Below are 22,467 nucleotides of genomic sequence, written 5' to 3'. Positions count from 1 at the left end.
AGTTAAAGACGAATTCGGTAACCAAAATAACAGAAGATAAATTCTTATGCTCTGATAAGCCAACCAAAGTTACTCCACGCGGTATCCATATGGCTCGATAATGACGCTTAAGACTTGCTATATCAAGATCATCCCGGAAGTAAGTGGGCTACTATGGTCAGAGTATGAGTGTGGTAGTATGTCTTTCGGATTAGTTGAAGTACGCGCAAGCTGGCCGGACACTGGATTGTTAAAGGAAAAAAAAGCGCCAAGCATTGTGTTTTGGTCAAAGCAAAGAGATTTAACAAAAGTTTATCATTTTTAGGAAAAGCTGATCTATTCAAGACATGACAAAACTCTGGATAATGCTCATTATAAAAGAAAGGTCCAGAGGAAACAACAAATTGATTTGTTTATTGGTTTTAATGATGAATGAATAGTTAGTGTACACTAGGCTCTGTTAGCACTTGTATTGTCCTGTTTCATTTTTTTCTTATTAGTGTGTTTTGGCATTGTCTGATGCAGATCTTGTTTTATGCTTCAACTCTATTCGTGTTTATGAACTGATTACAGTTTTCCAAAGCTAACAACTCACCAACTATTCTTTTCTAAAGATGACCAAAGAAAACACTTAAACAACCACATAATATGTAATTAGCTTAATGAAATTTAAATTTGTAGCCCGGGTACAGATGGTGTTATAAGCTTCAGAATACAAACTGGAAGTAAAGTAAGTAGATGAGCTTTGTTGCTAATCACTGTGCAGCTTGTAATAAAAAGTAGAAACCAATTTTTGGTTCTTCTGCTACACAGAATCAATATATCTGATAAGTGTCATCAGATCAGATCCTGCTCCTCCGAGTCCTTGGCATTCGAAATCTCCTTCACTTTGAAGAGAAGGCAATCTTGAGAATGTCCTGCAAAACAGGACCAAAAACCAGATGGATTTCATACAAAATAAGACATAGTTTGCCGAACACTGGATTAGTGTATTGAGTTCCTGTCGTATCAGGGTCAGACGAGCTGCCCTATTCTAAATAATGTGTTCATAGTTCCAATTTTCATAAGGATGAAACTAATAATAATTCAGCAAGCCACAACTTCATTGAATAGGGTCAATTCCCCTTTAAAATCTAGCTTACACAATCATCTTTAATAGCCGCCTCATTTTTAAAATAAACACCCAAGACCTGAGATTCAGCTACCTACTCTTAATTATTTTTTTGGTATTTAAGCAAGTCCATAATGAAACTTGGCTGAGTTAATCATATGTTTCTTTTATATCGCTAGTAAGCAAGTGACAGTGAAATCTCACAGGGTTGATTGAAAATTTTGCAAAGTTAGGTGTTTAAAGTATTGATGACACCTTAAACACATTCACTGGTTCAAAAACTAAAAAGGAAGTTTGCCAATTATAGATTAAGATATAGACCATATTTAGATAAACGTTAAACCTGATTATGGACACTTATTCTCCTAGCTGGGCAGAAAACTATGCAACTTTCTGTTTTAACTGCTTGGTGATGCCTGTGGCTTCTTTGCGCTGGAAAAGCTGAGCAGACTGCAAACAAATATATATAGCCTTCTTAAAGTTTTTTCCCCCCTGCTTGTATAACTCAGTATCCCGGAGAAAATGTTTAATCAAATGCTGCTCATAGGGTCCAAAGTAAAGGGATCCAAAATAAAATGAAAATGAAATTTTTTATTCTTCACCATGAAAGAAAAAGGAAATAAAAAAAATGCAAGAAAATAACAATAGACCTCGCGAAGACAGGTGAAGACTCTATCTTGGCATCTCTCTTGCAGCCAGGGACGACGGAGTGGGGGCAATGGGGTACTTGCCCTCACTAATTTCTATATATATACTATGCTGCTTCAATCAATTTCAACAATTTTACTGTTGTCCCCTGGTGACAATTCAAACTTTTTGCCAAAATACTTATCATTTTGTTTACACTGTATTATGTGAATCACCAATTTCTAGATCCGTCCCTGCTTGCAACAAATTTACCTCCTAATATAAACATGTAATAGCGTCTGCAGATGATCAAATCAATATGGTTCATGTATTGGCATTCAGACAAGCTAAACATATAGTCTACAAGCAGGTACTCATCTAGGACGAAATATTTCTGGAGTTGCGGAGAAAATTTAAATGGCAAGAGAATGTGAAATAAAAAAAGAATCCGGGAAGAAATAATCACATATTTACGTTTGATCGTTTTATTAAGATCAAATGCACAAAATCAAAGATCCAATGTACACTCTGGATAGGTACATCCATTTTCTGGAATGTTTCTTCAGTTGTAGTTGTGTGTATGAGCAGTGCTGTTCAAAGAGTTGTAGTAATAAATCATTTGGATTTCAAAATGAGTTCACTAATAGTTGATAGATCTATAGGATGTTTAATGTTTTTATCATGTACAATCTGTACGAGCCCAAATGCCCAAGAGAACAAATCCAGTCCATTAACTGCGGCTTATATAAACGGCCCAAATGATTGCAGTTTACATTTTCTGAATTTAGGGATGGATTTCAGAATATTGAATTTAAATTTTATAAATCATATTAAATTTTTATTTGTTACGATTTAACTAGATCAAGAAATTTAGATATCTGCTCGATCGGAACTTATATATATTATATACCTATAATTAGATTTAAAAAATTATATTATTAAGAAGTCTATATAATCTATTATATAATCTATTTTAAAATATAATTTTCTAATTTTTTAGAGTTTTAAAAATTGTTTTACTCCCTCTGTCCCATTTAATTGTATACGTTTCTTTTCAACTGCTCGACACGCATTTCAATGCTCTTATAAAATATAGTTCCGTAACGTATTTTTGAGATTTTCTTTTTCTGAATAAAAATATAACATCCAAATTTTAATTAAGAAAAAGAAAATTTTAAAAATAAATTACACAACTACACTTTACCGGAGCATTAAAGTCCGTACCGCGTCCCCATCCCCCAATGTATACAATTCAGGGGGACGGAGGGAGTAACTTTTAGTCCAAAATTTATCTTCAAAAAACAATACCTTTTAGTCCAAATTCAATTAATCCGTGTATTTAAAATTTTAAAAAGAATAAAGGTAGTGAAATGCCAACTGTGAGAGGATAAGGGTTTGAATTATAAGATGAAAGTAGAGGCACTGAAATCGGAAATCTAAACTAACCGGGTGACATGTTGATTTATAATTTATTAGAATTTTTTTTGATAAATCAAAAACTTTTATTTAAATCGAATGTAAGTTGGAATATTTTTTTAAAAGATTAATCTAAAATTAATCGAATTTTTGTCAATAAATCATGAATTTTTAGAAAAATGATCGCGAAAGAGACTGATAAGAAATCCGATTTGATAGTATGGTCCAAGTGTGTGACAAACTGACAATGCCAGTTGCCATATTCATTGCTCACCCGTTCAATCAAGCTTGACCTTTTGAGAAATGAAAGACGTTTACTGGGGTTCCTCTTCACTCCTTATGAAGAAATGAACCAGATCTTTCATCAAACGTTTGATGGACTAGCCTAGATTCATTACAGATGGACTGCACTACTACTGGGTGGGGGCGACCCGAGCATTATGGGGGTGTTTGGGGAGGGCTTAAAAGTCCGGCTTCTGGATTATAATTTAGAAACACTTATTCGTACCGTTTGTGTAAGATGTCAAGAAGCACTTATAAAAAGTTAGGAATGCTAGCTTTTGTTCCAAGACTTCTGCTTATTTGCCAAACACTTTAACCACTTATAAATCTTAATTTACTTCTAACTTCTTCTCCACTTCTTTACTTTAAGCAAAAAACACTTATTTTAACCTTATCCAAACACCCACTGTGATGTTCGTAGGGGTTGGCTTATTTCCCTTTGTGGCTACCTCCTCATCGGTCCTTGAAATGCGGGTTTTGTTCGTTAACTTCCTCCATATTAAGCAAGCAAAACAAAAGACGTCTAATGAAATTTTATTTTCAAATAATACTCACGTTATGACACGGACTTGGGATTCTCAACTATTAAAATTTTATAAAAATATTAAAATAGTATATTTTAAAAGTTTGCTTGGTATTCTCTTAAGAAATATCATTCCAGTCTGCTCTCATTTATACTGCCTCCGTTTTTTATTATTTGACATTTTAACTTTTGACACATATTTTTAAGTGTTTTGACCGGATAGTTAAAAATATTATTTTTGATTGATTTTTTTGTTAATTAAAATTTTGATATATATTTTTATTCAGAAAATAAAATTTAAATATTGTTTAGTCTTGTTACGATTTGCCACGAGTGTTACAGAAATGGAATTAACCTAATCGGTTGAGTTACTGATTTAAGATAATCGGGATTAATTGGAAGAAAATCGAATGTATTTTAATATTAAAATTATACTTAATATTTAGTTATTATTATATTAGTTATTTATTAACAAATATATATTGACTATATCATAAATTTTACAATTGTTCATATTTAAAGCAATATAATTTTTAATTTTAATAATTATTATATAATTTTTTATTAAGAAAATTTTGTAAAAATTAGTCAGATTTCAAAAATCAAATCGGTCGTATACATTGATAGTACACATTATATGAGACTAATCAAGAATTAATCGGCTAAACCACGGACTAATTGCGCCTAAAAAATGGTAGATGCATGGGACTAAGATTACGAGTACTCGAGTAGTGAACAAGTCAAGGCAGTTATTTCTGTCCGTACTCCGTAGGAACGTACTTGTATTGTATATTTCTGTATTAAGGGTACTGTTAGTAAAAATATTGATAGAAAAAGTGTTCCCGATAAAATCAGGCAGTTATTTGATATTTTTCTCTTATAATTCATAAGTTATTCAAAAATCGTTTTTATTTTAATTATTATATTTTCAATAATTCATAAATCATTAATAAATCAAAATTATCAAAAAAATATGTTTTAAGTTCTCATCCTATGGCATTAAACCATGTTAAGTCAAAAATTATAATTTTAAATTCAGCCAACCCCTTCTTAGACATGTTAACAGCTAGCTTGCAAACGCTTAGCAGTTGTATTTTAAGCTTATAAAGTAGTCGTTGCATTTCTCTTAAACAAATGAGCTCTGCTGAAACTATGGGAAAGTGGATATGCATGCAATGCAATATGAATATGAAAAAATAGGTCATGCAATGGAAAGTGAGAGAGACGGCTATCAATCGAAAACGCTACTTCATGTAGTTTTTGTTAATTGGGATTAAAGTAACAAAACGTTTTGGTGAGATTAAAAAATAGATTAAAAAATAGAACACTAATTCATGTAACGTTTTGCTGGGATTAAAAGAACAAAATATTATACAATCTAGCGTTTTTTTCTAAAATGAGAAACACTACGAGACTATCTGGCATTAAATGTTATGTGAGGCCATTTTTCTCAAATTTGTTATTTAATGCATTATTTATATGTTCCGTAACATTTGAGCTTTTTTTCGATACTAACACTAGTTTCATGTTGTCATCGATTAAGTCCGATTCACAATTTTTTTGGAACACTGATTACTATTAAGAAATGGTGGATTCATGGGACTAAGCTCACGGGTAGTGTACAAGTCAAGGCCGGTCGTCTGTGTATTAACGTACGTACTTGTATTGTAACATCATGTGTGAACTGTGAAGTGTCAAGGGATGAGTGAGTTTTCGATAGATATAATTGAAAAATGAGAGACCAATGATGAGTGATCATGTGTAAGCAGCAACGTGTAACACTAATGCACATACCAACCAGAATTACATCTCTTTTTAAGTGTTTTAACTCACAGTTAAGTGTGTGCATGCCTGGAGGCCCTAGACCAAATTCTAAGAATGAAATATGCATGTGTACCAGCTAGCTAGCTTGCAAACGCTTAGCATTTGTCGTTAAGTTTATAAAGTAGTAGTAGTAGTTCATTTCTCTTAAACAAATGAACTCTGCTGAGATTAAATTGAATCATAAGTGGAGATGCATGCAATGCAATATGAATATGAATATGAATATGAATGTAGGTCATGCAATATTGTAAAGTGAGAGAGAGAGAGAGAAGGAATTCAAAAGAGATTATGCGAATCAATTCTGCCTTTTGGCTGATTAGACAAAATAAAAGTCACCTCTGAGATAATATATCACTTAGGCAACTTGTCGCATCTTTAAACGCTCGTTAGCTTAATCACATTATTCTACCAAGTCAAATTTTATTCTCCCATACACGAGAATATTAGTATGAGTTTTAATGACCTCAGGGTAACGCCATTACGACGAATGCGTGCATATTTTATAGCAATAAACTTGGTATACTGCAATTTTAGACAGGCTTACTCCGTTCGGCATGATTATTTTTTGATATAACCAGAATATTCTGACGGAAATGTGAAAGGTTTCAAAATCACCAGTCTTATCAGATGGTATCTCACTCGTTCCGCTTATTGAAGTCCCGTCTAAAATATCACATCACTGGTGGTATATTATCGAGAGACGACGAATTTTGTAGTGCCCTAATTAATGATATAACATTGTCCGTGATCCAAAAATTACTGTATTGATTATAAGTAAGGGATGAAAACCTGAGATTACTACGTATAGTGGCACTGAAGAAAAATCCTCCAACAGGAAAGAGTTCCATCTAAATCAACTTTTAGCAATGGAAGACAAATCAAGTCCAATAAGGCCGCGATTAGTTAAACTAAACATAAATTAAAGAAATTAGTCCGCACCATGGAGCGGGGCAATGTATGAATTGAAATGAGTGAACGTCCCACCAATTTCCATTCTTCTTCTACTTACATCACATCAGTAACACAACACCACTAGTGTGCTCTTTAAGTGATTTGTCCATTATACTAATTTGTCTCTAATGCCCAATTTACCTACTTCTGTGTCGTGTCTTGCCCCTTTTTCCTTAGTCTACGGCCACCACCTCATTAACCACTAATCTCGTTTTACACTAATCTCCTTTAATTATTCTCGTCTAAGAGGTGTGATCTAATTAAGTCGATCATACTTAAGTAGTATTGGAATTCGAAAAATGTCCCCATATCTCACAAAATGTGAGAATAATGCCCAGAATAACAGGGTTGGGAAAAATGGTCTCAAATACCAGTTATTAACTCTGGATAATCTAGCGTTTTCAATTTGAGATGAAAATGCTAGATCGTATAGTGTTTTGTTGTTTTCACCCCAGTGTTCCTTATGTAGCGTTCTGTTCTTTTAACCCTAAACCTTTACCATAAACGCTCTGTTCTTTTAACCCTAAACCTTAACCATAAACGCTAGACGATGTAGCATTTTTGATGAATATCCCGAACTTTACACGATAACGTTAATAAATAGTATTCGGAGCCACTTTTTTGAATCGTGATATTGAGGGCATTGATGATGAATATAGGGATAATGAGGGCAAAAACCCTTGGAATTCTGCACTGATTTACAATATTAAATTACAATAGAAAATATACTTGCAAGTCCCGGCTCACTCTCAAAAGTTGGCAAATAGCTCCGACTTTCTCGAAATCCTGGTTCCCATCAATGTAATATAGTTGTATGGGCTATGAGTTATATATAAGAATATAAACAATTTTTATGGATTTTATTGTTTATGGATTTTATGATGTCAAGCATAGTTAAGGAATTGACATCTCTTACCTGTAAAGATGATAATAATATCATATAATATAAAATCTGAAAATGTGGTGATTATTATTATCAGATGTGATCACTGATTTGCTTTAGAATCCGACTTACATCTCTATCAGTGGAAAACCAGGTCAATGAAATATATGTAAGCATCAAAGGTGAGCAAGAACAATGTTTATAAACTATTGCAAATGGTGCTAAAAACTTGTCAAGCATTACGAGTGTTTATACATGTGTCTGTGACTCTGTGCAACAAGTGAAAGAGAGTCCACTTTAAATTTTTAAATGACTCGTTTAGGTAGTAGTTATGTGGCACACGAGGATCCATTTTCCTACTTTTGGTGCATAGAATTTATGACATGGTTATTTTAGTCCGATCAGTCTGTAAATTTACGAAAAACACAAACCTCAACTCTCTGGCATCGGCATCTTTAGTTCTGAAGTGAGTAGATCTTGTACATCTGGCCACTTCAACAACCAGACTTTCCAACAGGGTTCTCTGATCCTACTTCCGAATGGCACTTACTACGTATAATTTGATTCTTACTGACACAATATTAGGTGTCGGCATTTTATGGCAAGTCCAGTGCTTCAACCTTCAAAAATGAATTTAAAACTACTCAATGCCATATCTTTCATTAAGATACGATGAAAATTAGTGAGCGCGTAATGATCTGAATGAGATGAATGATTCTACTAATGACAATATGTTTAACATTATGCATATATATTTCTTGATTAAATGGGTTCACCTAACTAGATTAGGGAAATTTGTGATGAAGATCTTGATATAGTACAACACTAAAAAGTGCAAATACAATTATTTAAAACCCATTACCTTTTCTCCTACCTGGACCATACATTGTTGTAGAGTAGAAAATACTTGTCATTGTTTCTTATAGGCTCTTCTAGATTTTCGCAATCCTTTTGAAGAGAACATGGATGTCTACTCCACAAATTTTATAAATAATGCCCATCTCTTTTATCTCTTTCTTTCTCTCTATCCCACAAAGGGACCAAGCTGCCAAGCAAAACCAGATAAAACAAGGAAACAATAGTTAATTTGTTCCACTAAGTTGAGTACTAGTGGAAATAATTTACCTGTTATACTATAGTTGGCTCATTAACTTTACAGCAGAGTCAAGTAATAAATGTGAAAGGGCATGCATGAACCATAAAAGGACTCTGTAATTCTCTTAAGTAAGTAGTGCTGTAAATTCATCTCACATTTTACGGCTTTTTACATTGGATTCATCTGAAGAAAACATCAAAACTAAAGTGTGAATCCAAAGCTAGATCACTATCACCTACAGGATACAAAGCTGAAGTATCAAACGTGGCAATTTGTATCTGTCAATGTAAGAGTAGAGGCTAAGTTATTTTCAGCATGCAGGACGTTCAAAGTTAATTTGGATCACTCGAGTCTTGTTAAATTTAGTGTCACCAGCTGGCTAGAGATGCTATGTAGGAAGTCATGTCTCGACAAAGCAAATAGCACTGTTTTGTGCAGAACTGAAAATTCTTGAACAAATTTCAAGCTAATAATGAATTATATATATCTTTTGGAAACTATTTTGAGTTACCAACAGATTTCCAACATCTTTTTAGATGATTCAGGGTTACACTTCGCAATTTTTATAGTTCAGTATCGTCTCCTTCCTGTAAGCAAACTTTTTCTGACATTGATGTAGCAAGCGACATTCCTAATTGTGACAAATTATTTCATGTTCTGTGGCTAGCAACTGAACCGGACACCAGAAAAAAAACTTCAATCTTAAGCAAATGATAGACCTCATTAATATATGTGGTATATATGTTCTGTATCCTATAGAATAATCATCCTTTTCCTTCCTCCCATATGGATTGTCATCTCATGCCCCTACCAAAAGAAAACCCAGTAGTACCACACTGATCTTTGTTTGCTCGTACTCAAATGTTTCTTGTGTAATGGAAAACAAGAGCAGCGAACTGTAGTCTAGTTTGTTATTCTGCAAATGATACCCCGAAGGTTATATCTTCTTTCGCTTTTGATACAATAAATTCATTAATGTACAGGTCATTAACTGCAGCTCCTTCAAACCATTGACAACTGCTTAGAGAAAGCAAACTTTGATTCAAAAAGGGACCGAGTGCTTACCTGTAAAACCCCTCTGAAAGTAAGGAAAGTAGAAGTTGTTGGAGAATGTGCTTCCCAGCAGATACACCTAACCTTAATGGGCGCTGTCTTGTTTCTAATCATTTTCAGTAACTGTAAAACAGCGATATTAATTTGCATGTATCAGTAGATGGTTTAGAAAATGACTTAACACTAATACAAGTTAGTAATACAACTTTGTTTGTAACAAAGAACCTTCGTGTGGGTAGATATACAGCATATAGCTATTGTAAGCTAAATTAATAAATAAGGTAGATATAAAATATTTAATGTGCCAAAAATTTTAGGCCACACCTACTTTAATGACCCAAATACATGATTATGACATTAATATCTGCATTCTACATTGTTGTGAAACAATTTAGACCTTTCAGAAATTAGTATATAGTTTTTGTAGGTGGTATAAAGCAAATTTTGACAGGAAAATCCCACATACTTAAATGATGTCTACACAGGAAACATGAGAAGGTATAAATTACTACCAGCATTGCAATCGGTTTGCATTAAATTAAACTTTTAGACAAGACATAAATTACCAAATTCAATTTCATACATGGAACTGCACAATATAAAAGACAAGAGTTAACAGAGATCTTAAGCGCAGAAATATCGGGAAATTGAAACAAAAACAAGCTTGTGTTTATATTGCCTTGACTACAGTAATTACTAGCATGGTTATCGAGACTAAAACTCTTTTTTATATAAGATACTCGAATCTATCAGATGTATGTTCAGTTCCCTAAACTAAACCGGGATACGCTTGTAGTCACGATTGCACAACAAAAAACAAAATACGAAAAGCTTAGGGGGTTAATATTGTACAAAAATAATATAGTGACTAGAAGTGGTCCTATGGTAGTTATGTGTTGTGACAAGCTGTTTGGGCTGCAAATTCAAGCTGTCCCACACCAAACAAAGCTTTCTAGCTTCTAATTCCCACCCACACTATTGGACAAGGCTTCCTATTACTTGTTTTGTTATAAAAGAAGAAGAAAGAATAGCTGAAGTGCAAATTGTGTCTCAGGTTTCTAATATAATCCCCCCCCCCCCCCCTCTCTCTCTCACTCACTCACACACACACAAAGCAATTTCAATATTGAAAGAATACGTGCTTCGAGAAAGCAGCTGGAGCTAGTTATGGTATGAGAAGGTGGGAGATGAGCAAGATGGAGAAGCAGGGCACGTGCATTACTACTTCATGCACACAGAAACGAGGAGCTGATCTCCTTCAGTAATTGCACCTCTCGCCTTAAAGGCCTGTGTTTGCACAATGAGTTAGTTCTTCATGTGCCCCTCTTCCCCATCATGACCACTCAACCTTATATTCACAATTAAATTGCTGTGAAAGAAGTCCAGCTCTGGTGGTCCTCGCTGTTAAATTGAGTACAATCCATCATTCTCTGGTGAGTGTCATTGCCTGCATTTAGAAAAGTTAGTGACTTTTTTCTGTCGAAATATGTATAGTTAGAACTTAAAATTATGGCTATAGGAAAAATATTGTAAATGTGAAGACAACTCTGTCACATAAAACCAGAAAGAAGATTAAAGTGTCGAAACTGCCTCCTTAACCAAGTCAATAGGGATTATTAACAGATTCTATAATAAGTAAAGTCATCAACAAACATATATTATACATAATGGAGCGAGAATTAGAGTGCTGCTGGGATGGTCGTTCCTAAAATGTTTTCTTACCACTATACCATACTCATCCAGTACCTTAAGTGGCAAAAATATTGAACTTCTTAGTGGTGAACTGAAAAGAACCCTAATGACCTCTAAGCTAAACTGGTCTAATTTTATTTGGGGGAGAAAAGAAACAGCGTTTTCGCAATTCCAGGCATGAATTTTTGTTAAAGGGACTGATGAAGACATAGAATTCTTCCAATCTTGTAATATGATGATCTCTGGGATCAATATCTGCACTGAATTTTATGTGTAAGACTGTATTCTTTATTATAATTTTCACAATTAAGAAAGAGAAATATTTTATCTTGCTATATCATTGCTTTTACAGTGCATAGACAATGTCAACAAAAAGATATACTGTTTTCTCAAGGGTTCTGAAGCTGTAAAAAACAAGAAAGGGTACCATTGTCGACATATCGGTACCGGCTATCTGGCTATCATGTTTGGATCTGTATTACACATTGTATGCTGACTTAACACACCCAACAGAAGAGCTTCTCTTGTGTTATTTCTTTGTAAATACAATTACCTGGATCTTAAGTAATTACTATAGTAGATGCTGGTACAGTGTGTTCGGATTGGGAAGCTAACTCAAACAATAAGCACTAGCGTTTACTTAAAAGGACGTAAAGTAGATAGTTTGGAATAACTTTAATTCATAGAGTAGCCAGTCTAGAAGATAAACTCAAAACTTTACTAGATCCAATTTTTAACATCATGTCCAACAGTTTGTACATGAAGCATGGTATAGAGTTCACTGTTTGTTGTCCTTGGGAGCCGCCTTGCTATGCAGGAATATTATTGTGCGAAAGAAAGAAGAAACGGAGGACATGATATGAAAGTTGACTTGTGCTGAAATTGTACAAGATTGACACTTTTAGGAGTTACGTGGATAGGAAACATATTTCAGTCTATTACAAAGACCTATGTCCAGATATGGACATTTTGTATTCATACTGATATTATTACAAAGCTGCTATTGGTTGCTATTTTCTAAATTAGTGTAACATATTTTCCACAACATAAAATGGCCCTTGTCTTGATTGTTTAGATTATTTGCCAAAACAGAATATTCATGAATAGTGTTAAATATTACCTGGCACCAGCTGCTGGGAAGACATCCTCACTGTTTGGTTCCTGGAGATATCAAATGCTTAAGGTGTTTAGTATAATAAATAACTACAACAAAGTAAATAAAAATAACGCAAAGTTGGAATTACAAGATGAACCTGGTGCTAAAAGGTACTTTAATCTTTGTAGCAACATATACGCGTTACCGCAGAAGTGATCCCCAAGTCTTGCAGTACAGAGCCGACAGTAACATTCTTTTGAGTTCAAATGAAGCAGTGATGGTTTAAATCTGGCAGCAAGTAACTCTTATGAACACATTACTAAACTATTAATTTGACTAGGGAATAACTCTATTAATATTTTTCATCAAGAACTGGTTGTAGGATTATTGATACTATGTTAGCTTGTATGTTCAATTATCGGTTATTTTAAGGTTTGGCAAATACATCTAAAATCATGTAGATGATTTTAAAGGAATGATTAAACTTTCTAAAACTCATCCAGCACTAAACATGCAACTGAGATCTCATACATTAACATAAACTTTGTATTGACCTGCAGTAGAGGAAAGGGTGCAATGAGATCCTGCTGCCAGTTTCATTCCCTTTCTTTTCAGTAATTGAAACCATTCTTTTAGTTTAGCCTTCCATCATATAAAGGGCAACAGAAGCATAGAGACAGTTCATACATATTCCACTATGAACCATTACAAAGGAAGCATGTGACAGTTGTCCTTTTCTACACAATAATTGTACCTCAAGAAAAGAGCATAAAGATTCCTGCTGAGAAAACAGTTATGAGATATATTACAGTACTACGAAAACTTTTTTAACTTTCAGAGCATAAAGACATCACAGCCCAGAAAGCCTTTTAAGTTTAGATCACTATCTATATGTGACTTCACAAGAACATGCTGCAAATTTTATCTCACCATAGACAGTTACTGAGAAATTCTCTGCCAAGTCATATCCATAAAGTACAGACACACTCAAATTTTTTAAGACATCACCCCGGCACTTAAGGTTGGTTGAGATTTATTTGTTCATCATATGAAGAGTCATCCAGAAATAAATTAACAGTACGGTGAAAAGCTTTCTAATTTTTAAGCGTAAGAAATATAAAAAGGCCTCAATTTCTAAATTTGGACAGAAATAAAAAAGTTTGAACATCTATAATAAGAGTCAGCAGTAAGGGTGTGTGTCAGTAAGAATGCGAGACAAACTGCAGGATTGTATTGACATTTCTTATGCGAGACAAATTGCAGGATTGCAATGACATTTCTTATTTGTTTTAAATTGTGAACCACGTTGCAGTAAATAAAGGAATTATGAGTTTATATTTTTTTAAGGTAACAAAATAGCAAGATTATAACCAATGTGATCTATAGGCTATATTATTGTAAAATTAGTACCGATTCGTATATTAGAAAAATTTAGCTTAAATTGTACAATATTATGTTGTATAGAAGGGATGACCTGGGTTACAAGAAGCTGGTAACAAATTTTTTTGAACTCAACTGCACAACTAGAAATAGATAGAGTAATGCTAGAACTAAAAATAATACTGAGAGAGAAAGCACGTAGAGTTCCCATATCAGGACATATATACTTGATGAAGGAAATATAAATAACACAAATGTACAGGAGACAAACAAAATTGTCTCTTCATGTAACAACGTATATTCATTAAAACCTTGCAAAATGTCTCTTCAGTACGCCCACTTCCAATGGCAACTCGTCGGACAGAAAAAAACCCTACTGAGTTTCAGCTCTTCAGAAAAACTTGCCAGATATGCTTGTCCCATAGTGCCACTACAGGCGGTTTTTCTTGTATGAAACAACAAAAGTGTGCACCAAAAACCAATGCTAAGTCTTTTCTATTTAGAGTTGAAATTACATTTGAAGATATTGAGCAGGATTCATTTTTGAGGTGCTCTAACCTGAGGACCCCAGAGCAACGCTGCCAACAGTAATTTCCCTGAAAACTTCCAGCTCCTTGCTGCCTGGTCCTGTCAGATCGAAAGTAGGCAGTAGCCTGAAAAAGGTTGAAGATTGTGGCTCAAGGCCCTTTTCCATCATTTCCTGCAGCAAATTACAAGCTTCACGAATTTCACCCTGACGAATCATACCAGCAATCATAATCTCATAAGTTTTTAAATCATGCTGAACCCCCTTTGATCTCATCAAATTCACAACCTCCTTCAGTGCCTTTAATTCTCCACTCTCACACAATGCTCTCAAGATTCCATTATACGTAACCACATCAGGTTTACACCCCACATCCTCTATGCAAGCAAGCATATCCAGTCCTGCATCTATATTTCTCTGCTTAAACAAACCACCTATATACACATTGTATGTACACAAATCAGGCACCACGCCTAGTACAAGCATTTCATCAAATAGCTCATCTGCTTTAGCATACTCACCTTCCGAGATAACTCCATCTAATACCATGGTGTAACAAAACACATCAGGCTTAATACCATCAACTTTCATTTGATCCAAAACATTCAAAGCATCCATACCCTTCCCATTCTTTAACAAAAACCTAATCACATTGCACAAATCCAACCTCCCCGGGCAAAAACCATAAGCCTTCATTTCTTCCAAATAACCCGTAAAAGCATCAACACTTAAATCACCCTGCCTACACAATGTAGACAGAATCAAGGAACACATTCTCTCATCAAGCTCAAAACCATCATCTATCATGTAAATTAACAGCCCAAAAGCATGATTAACCTTATTAATCCTACAAAGAGCTTTAATCAGTATACAATAACTCGACTCTTCGATCCTAATACTCATCGTATGACTCTTCAATACAATCTCAGGCACCATTTCAAGCCACCCCTTGTCACACAAAACCAAAAGTAAACAATTCAAAGATTCCACAGAAGGGTTACACCTAAAATTAGGAATCTTGAAAAAAATATCAACAGCTTCTTGAATTTTATTAAAATTTCCATAAGCCTCAATCAAATCAATGAAAATAACTTCTGGGGTCTCAAAGATTTCAACTTTTTCAAGATGGTCAAGAACCAAACTGAGTTCTTGCCACTGTGAAGATTTTACTAGGGTTTTGATGACAAAATGATAAGCAAGGGGAGTTGGATTACAATTGTACATGGTGAAAGAGTTGATAAGAGAGGAGAGAAGATGGGTTGGTGAGAGTGATGAAACTGATTGTTTTAGAGCTCTTAAGGCTTCTTGCTGGTTGAATTTTTCTTGGTACTTGGCATTGTGAGATGAGAGTGGCCATTTTCTGTTTTTTCTGAGATAGAGATTAAGGGGGTTGTTCTTTCTTTTAGATTTTGGAGAGGAAGATTTGAATCTGACGAAGATTCTAGAGTGATTTGCATGAGTAATGGAATTGAAGCTTTTGAGTTTAGAGCAATTCATCAGCAAGGAACCTTGGAATGAACATGAACTGAAACAACGTTGTTGAATGTTAGAATAAGTACACTTGTTTCTATAGCACTTTATTTATTCTTTGAAGCACGGCATTTTAAAGTAGTACTTAGTATTAGATTTCTTTTTATCAAAAAAAAAAGAGTATTAGATTTCTAAATTTTAAATCACAGATTTTATATTGTTCTTATGAATAAAAAGAACAAATTTTAATTGCGATTCTAAATATATCTTCAGAAAAGAACTCATCACTTTTATCTGTTACTAGAAAAATTCATTGGGCAGGATGACAAGATTACCGGAACTCTGGGAGGTTTGTACAGCCATTTTTTAGTAAAAATAAAGACTTATTTCATAAAAAAATATCATATTGTTATAACATATTTAATATTATATATTTAATAGAGATTAAAATTTCAAATTTAACATTTCATATTTATAAAAACTAAATAATTTATTTTCGGAAGAAAATTACATATAACAGGCATATGGCAATTCTGACTTCTTGAGAAAAAGTTCGAGAACACTCACTAAACATCAAAGAACTGAAGATATCAGCTGCACAACACCAGGTAGCTGCTGATACAGGATTTAATTTTTACCAGAGTTGCCGTAATTCTTTTTTGTCAAAATATAAGATTCATTTGGAGCATTTCTCTGACATCTTGAAACGATAGATTGATTCTCAAAATGATGTCAGAGCTCAGATTTGGACGCTTGTGATATAATGTACTGGTTCTCAACATTTTTACTCGTCGAAAGTCTTATTTTCGATAAGTACATTCTAGTATTAAAATTGAGCGATCACAAATGTACACTCATAGCCTCCTGTTTGATAGTCATGATGTCGTGAACAACGTTTGACAATGCAAAATCCTGCCCTGCGTGTTTATAAAGAAAACTTTAAAAACTAAGCCAAGTCGTACATCATCTAATCTAATCACGGAAACATACGCAACAGCTAAGTAGTATGTTTCCTTGTCTTTTCCTTAATTCACAATTAATCTGACTTTGCACGCCCTATATATCTCGCTTAGACCAACGAGATCCAAAGTCAGAATTGCTTTTTTTCAGCGATACCCCAAGGAAAAATCCAGAGTTCAACAGTTCTTGATTTCTATTGTTGAAAATTGTGTGTACCTCTACTGATCTGCATATCTTAAGTAGAAGAAGAAGAAGAAGAAGATGACGGGTCAAGGGAGCTACATGGCGCCTGAGGTGGTGGTGGTGGGGAAACAGTTCACGGCACCATACCCGATTGATCTAACAATTGTGCGCAAAATGATGACCATTTCAGAAGGCAACTTTGGAGTCACGGATGCAAATGGTAACATCTTGTTTAAGGTTAAGGGTAAATTCTTCAGCTTTCGTGCTCGTCGTGTCTTGCTTGATGCTGCCGGGAATCCCATAGTCTCTTTCCAGAGGAAGGTATTTTCTTTCTTTCTCATTTTAATATATATCAAATGATAATCATAATTAGATGGATGTTTTTCTTTGTTAATTGAGACGGTATTTCCTTTCAGATAATGAGTATGCATAGTACTTGGAAAGTTTACAGAGGAGATAGCAAGGACTCCAGAGATTTACTTTTTACTGTAAGGAAGTCATCTCTGTTCCAATTCAAGACTCAACTGGATGTCTTCTTGGCATCCAACACTTCAAAAGATAATCGAGACTTCAAAATCAAAGGCAGCTGGTTTGAGAAATCATGTACTATTTATGCTGGGAAATCTTCTAATGTCATAGCCCAGGTACCCTTCTACTACCACAGCATGCTTTGCAAATGCTTCTTTCATATTGAATTTTGTGAATTCCATGCCCTTGTTGCTATCTATTTATGAATTCACTTCTTAAAAAGTTGAGATAATATTCTATAAAAACCGTATTTTTATTGCCAATTAATTTTTGAAATACTATGGATCTTACTACTAGTCAGAAATCATAGTTTATCTCTAATTTAAAACTTCTCTCATGAATTGATAATTATCAAATTTGAGCAGATGCATCGGAAGCATAGTTTTAGCAGCGTTGTGCTTGGAAAGGACAAATTTGCAGTGACTGTGTACCCGCATGTGGATTATGCCTTCATCGTTTCCCTCATTGTAATTCTGGAAGAAATCAATGAAGAAGGCAAAAATAATGGCGGCGGTGCTGGCAGTGCTAGCTAATTACTTTATAAGTATGTTTTTCAAGTTGTTTGATATACCCTTTCACCTCAAAGAATGTATCAGTAGTAGTATATCTGTCAGCTCAGAATATTAATGTGCCACTTGAGGAAGATGAGCTCTGCAGGCAATATGATGTGAAAAATGTTGAGTGCAGTACTAGATAGTAGATAATTGTGTATGAGCATTTATAGATAACTGCAGTTTAAGTTGATCAGTTCTTTATTCAAAAATGTATTTTCTTCTTGTTTTATGTTATTCTTCTCCCAAAGTTGAGATACAGTTTGTAAAGGTTCTTAAAGCTCAAATGTCAATTATGTAGGTTCCCAAGTCCCAACATAAATGGAGCTTAATAGTTCTAGGAAAAACAGGAAAACAACCTTTGCTGTTTACTTGAAATGCACAATTTCCGTCTTGTTCCATAATTTCTCTCTTTGTATTCTGCTCTGTATTGGTTCCATTCAGGCTCTGTAAGCTCATTATGAGTAAACTCTAACATCCTACATTGGAGTTCCGAGGATGAAGATTTTAAATGAGCTTTATGCAGATTTTGTCATATTTTTCAGGTAAATACACACCTTCCATTGGATTTGGAGTTTGACATGAATCCTTTTTGAAGTATTCTGAGAATGGAAATCATAATGCTCGCGACAATACAGATTTAAATTATTTAAGTATATTTAAGAATCCATGTGCTTTATAAAAAATGCTGGAGACTCTATTAACAATGTTGCTATATTAAGATTACTGGAATTCTTTTTTTGACGAAAAGCGAAAAATTTAATAAATTACAAAAACCTAGCCGAGACAAACCCTCGAACTGTCAATTACAATCTGCATCTGCTTATGAAACAATAATGAGCGAAACATATGGCCGCATTCGCTTAACATATAAAATATTTAAAATCTTAAATCTAAAAAATATTACAATCGAATCCAACCTACATTACTTATAAGCAATACTTTCTGAGAAGTTATAAATATATTATAACTTTAATAATTTATTAAGTTTCAATAATTTATGATTGTCGTGACATGGTTGACTAAATTATTTTCTTCAAAATTATGTTCCATTTTTATTCTTGTAAAATAATTCTATTAAAATATTATGCCACGAAAAATTATTGATATTCTAATGAATTTGATGTTAATAATTAAATATGTAAACTAATAATAAGTATGTTTAGAAGGTATAAATATAATAAAAAAATACAGTTAGATATAATAAATAGGTTTTGGAAAAGTATGAACATGATAAACATTTATGTGGTTGATATGAAGTCTAATAAGGGAAGCACTTGTGGAAGACGGCGACAGACAACGCTTCCATGTAGATTCCTCGTTGACTGTTAGAACATGAATATGCATGGCCTATATATTTCGGCCTAGCTTGAGAATGAAGACGTGGAACCAATTCGTATAAAAAAGAAGACCGGAGAAGATGATGGGTGAGGGGAGCCAGGGGCGGACCGTGGGCTGGGCCGGGGTTGGCTCCAGCCCGGGTCAAAATTTTGTAGTCCATTGAGTATATATATGTGTTAAATAGCCCAGCCCAGGTGGAAATAAAATGTAGCCCTGTTATACTTATAACCCAGCCCATATATGATATATCCAGCCCATATGAACAAACTTAATCAAACTAAAACACAGCCCATCCCTTTAAACAAATTCAAGGCTTACGATTGAATTAAAAATTTTAAAACTAAACCCCCTGCAACTTAAAAATTTTAAAACTAAACCCCCTGCAACTGTACTTCACGTCTTCACCTCACTGAAATTAGGTCACTCGCTCAGCTCACTCGCTTTCCAGTCTCGGCTCTCCGTCTCTTCATCAATTATGTATGTTTCCTTCACTTTAGTTGCGCTTTCTATTATTTATTTCGTTTTTGGATGTGCTGCTACTGCTAATTTTAATATGAAGTTGAAGTTTGTGATTTGTTAGCGATTTTCAATTTTGATCTGAGAATTTGTATGTGTATGTTTCTTCAAGTGTTTTTGGTACTTTTAACTCTTAGGCAAGCACTGATTGTACAGGAGTTGTTGTTTTAGTTTAGAAAGTGCTCACTGTTAAGGTTGAAAAATAATGATAATTATTAAAAAATAATAATAGTAATGGTCTTGATAGGCAAGAATTGATTAAAATGCTCTTAATGCTGGCAAGTGGCAAGGATTTTTTAATTTTTTCCGCTTTTTTTTTCTGCGTAGGATATGTTCTGTTTGTTATATAGGCTGTTATTCTGCTTGTTATTGACTTCCAACTCTGCCTACAAATTGTTTTCTTATAATGTGATTTTGTTTTTCCTTTTATATTAACTCATTTGTTTGATATATTTTTTACAATTGTAGGAGTCAAGATCGAAAAAGAAAGACATTATTCTCCTATTTTCCCACTTCTAGTGCTACACCGGCTCCGACTCCGACTCCTTTTGAATATGTTAGGCTGCAAGTTAATAGTTGAACTATCAGATTTTTGCTTTTATAGGTATATGCTAGTTTGCTCATTTGTCTTTTCATTAAACGTGCGAAAAATTTTTTTTTGCTCCAGCCCCGGTAGGTTTAGAATCCTGGGTCCGCCCCTGAGGGGAGCTACATGGCGCCAGAAGCGCCTGTGGTGGGGAACCAGTTCATGGCTCCATGCTCAGTTGATCTAACAATTGTGCCCAAGATGATGACTATTTCAGCATGTACCTTTGTTGTCATGGATGCTAATGATAACATCGTCTTCAAAGTCGGCAAATTCATGAGCCCTCTTGCTCCCCGTATTTTGCTTGATGCTGCTGCTACTCCCATTGTATCATTCCACAAAAAGGTAGGGTAGTACTCCTTCCGTCCTACCAGGTTGTTTACGTTCACTGTTTACACGTATCTTGAGGCTTTTATAAGTCTCGTAAAGAACTTGTTCGGAGAGAGGGAGTATATATTTTCTTTTCTTGGCAAAAGTTTTTCTTGTTAATTGAGACGATATTTGGTTTCAGTCCATGAGTCTGCATAGTACAAGGAAAGTATACAGAGGAGATAGCAAGGACTCGAGAGATTTACTTTTCACCGTAAAGAAGTCATTATTCAACACTACCCTGAATGTCTTCTTGGCATCTAATACTAAGAAAGAGCACTGTGACTTCAAAATCAGAGGCAACTGGTCTGAGAAATCATGTACCATTTATTCCGGAACATCTTCTAACGTCATAGCCCAGGTACCCTCTATTAAACTACAACATATATGCCTTGAAAATTAATGCTTCCTTAATTTAGGACTTTGTTAATTTAAGATAACAAAGAATTTAAGATAATATTTTATAAAAATCTTATTTTTATTGTCAAATCAAAGGGAGCCTGAGAATGGTAAAGGAAAGCACATCAGCTTATCATACTACTTGTCAAATTTTGTAAATTATCTTCAATATAATACCTGTCTCATGAATTTGTAATCATAAAATTTGAGCAGATGCATCGGAGGCATAGACTTGGTAGAACTGCGCTTGGAAATGACCAATTTGTAGTGACTGTGTTCCCGCATGTTGATTATGCTTTCATCATCACCCTCATTGTGATTCTGGAAGAAATCAGTGAACAAGGCCAAATGATTGGCCGCGCTGCTGGCTAATTACTTTATGATATGTTTCCAACACATATATGCTGTACTTGTACTTCCCTTTCTGGGCTTATTAGATGATAGTATTCCCTTTCACTTGAAAGCATATATCCAGTACTCAGTAGTAGTAACTGCTGTTACACATCTTACATTTTAATTTCTTTTTTTAGGTAAAACTTCACCATCTATTCCATTTGCACCTGAATCCTTTTAGCATTAAATTAGGAAAGTATGCTTGAGAATCCATGTGTTCTATAAACAATGCTGGAGACTATTTTTAAAAAGTTGCCATAGCTACTGAAATCCTGAATATAAAATGTGTATGAATGTTGAACTAAATAACAATTGCATACATGGACCCTGTATAGTTAGCACTCAGATTGCAGGGTACCCTGCAACTATTAGGTAATTAACATGGATAGTCTATTTGACCAATTTGTTGTTTCTTAATACTCATTATCTTAAAAGTTAGATGCCAAATTAGCCACCGATCATTTAAATAAAAATTTAAAGATGTTCTGGAAGCAGTCTCCATGTAGCTGTGAATGTCTGCAAAATAAACCCACAACATTGCAATTTACTGCATGTCAGTCGATATTTATCTGTATAATACATTACAAGCGGTGGCGGAGCCAAAAATCAATATAATTTGGGGCTTAAATCTAAAATGATAATTTTTTACTGATCATTCGAGACTAGTCTTGTTTTTATGAAAACATCTGTTAATTTATAGGAACAAAACATGTGTCAATTCGTAGAAGCTCA

General features: G+C 34.2%; 3 protein-coding genes and 2 long non-coding RNA genes across 5 annotated transcripts; 3 read left to right on the top strand and 2 right to left on the bottom strand.

Moving 5' to 3' along the window:
- Positions 1-7,734: 7,734 nt before the first annotated feature.
- Positions 7,735-9,888, bottom strand: LOC135148192 (uncharacterized). Its single transcript, XR_010286090.1, has 3 exons — positions 9,758-9,888; positions 8,459-9,608; positions 7,735-8,216 (listed from the first exon to the last, which is right to left on the bottom strand). It is a non-coding gene; the product is annotated as an uncharacterized LOC135148192 (long non-coding RNA).
- A 911-nt stretch (positions 9,889-10,799) lies between these two features.
- LOC135148191 (uncharacterized) lies at positions 10,800-12,459 on the top strand. Its single transcript, XR_010286089.1, has 2 exons — positions 10,800-11,178; positions 11,790-12,459. It is a non-coding gene; the product is annotated as an uncharacterized LOC135148191 (long non-coding RNA).
- Positions 12,460-14,466: 2,007 nt separating this feature from the next.
- LOC108197328 (pentatricopeptide repeat-containing protein At2g38420, mitochondrial) lies at positions 14,467-15,663 on the bottom strand. The gene has a single exon (XM_017364910.2). It carries the CDS (start codon positions 15,661-15,663, stop codon positions 14,467-14,469), a length of 1,197 nt encoding a protein of 398 aa, XP_017220399.2.
- A 1,204-nt stretch (positions 15,664-16,867) lies between these two features.
- On the top strand, positions 16,868-18,363 carry LOC108197625 (protein LURP-one-related 15). The gene is made up of 3 exons (XM_017365291.2): positions 16,868-17,373; positions 17,469-17,696; positions 17,946-18,363. Exons 1-3 carry the CDS (start codon positions 17,131-17,133, stop codon positions 18,111-18,113), a joined length of 639 nt encoding a protein of 212 aa, XP_017220780.1. The 5' UTR covers positions 16,868-17,130; the 3' UTR covers positions 18,114-18,363.
- A 1,030-nt stretch (positions 18,364-19,393) lies between these two features.
- Positions 19,394-21,856, top strand: LOC108197726 (protein LURP-one-related 15-like). The gene is made up of 5 exons (XM_017365416.2): positions 19,394-19,949; positions 20,457-20,544; positions 20,656-20,919; positions 21,086-21,304; positions 21,556-21,856. The coding sequence occupies exons 3-5, from the start codon at positions 20,701-20,703 to the stop codon at positions 21,712-21,714; spliced, it is 597 nt and encodes a 198-aa protein (XP_017220905.1). The 5' UTR covers positions 19,394-19,949; positions 20,457-20,544; positions 20,656-20,700; the 3' UTR covers positions 21,715-21,856.
- The last annotated feature ends 611 nt before the right edge of the window (positions 21,857-22,467 follow it).

The sequence above is a fragment of the Daucus carota genome, chromosome 8 (assembly GCF_001625215.2).
Source record: "Daucus carota subsp. sativus chromosome 8, DH1 v3.0, whole genome shotgun sequence".
Taxonomy (NCBI): Eukaryota; Viridiplantae; Streptophyta; class Magnoliopsida; order Apiales; family Apiaceae; genus Daucus; species Daucus carota.
The sequence above is the reverse complement of the archived record's forward strand: the minus strand, read 5'-3'. Positions and strand labels throughout refer to the sequence as shown.

Bases quoted from the DNA above. Each gene is read 5' to 3' on its own strand.
- LOC108197625 (XM_017365291.2), top strand. From the start codon at position 17,131: ATGACGGGTCAAGGGAGCTACATGGCGCCTGAGGTGGTGGTGGTGGGG. The intron at 17,374-17,468 runs GTATTTTCTTTC...ATTTCCTTTCAG, and splicing joins TAGTCTCTTTCCAGAGGAAG to ATAATGAGTATGCATAGTAC. The intron at 17,697-17,945 runs GTACCCTTCTAC...AAATTTGAGCAG, and splicing joins CTTCTAATGTCATAGCCCAG to ATGCATCGGAAGCATAGTTT.
- LOC108197726 (XM_017365416.2), top strand. From the start codon at position 20,701: ATGGCGCCAGAAGCGCCTGTGGTGGGGAACCAGTTCATGGCTCCATGC. The intron at 20,920-21,085 runs GTAGGGTAGTAC...ATTTGGTTTCAG, and splicing joins TTGTATCATTCCACAAAAAG to TCCATGAGTCTGCATAGTAC. The intron at 21,305-21,555 runs GTACCCTCTATT...AAATTTGAGCAG, and splicing joins CTTCTAACGTCATAGCCCAG to ATGCATCGGAGGCATAGACT.
- LOC108197328 (XM_017364910.2), bottom strand. From the start codon at position 15,663: ATGTACAATTGTAATCCAACTCCCCTTGCTTATCATTTTGTCATCAAA.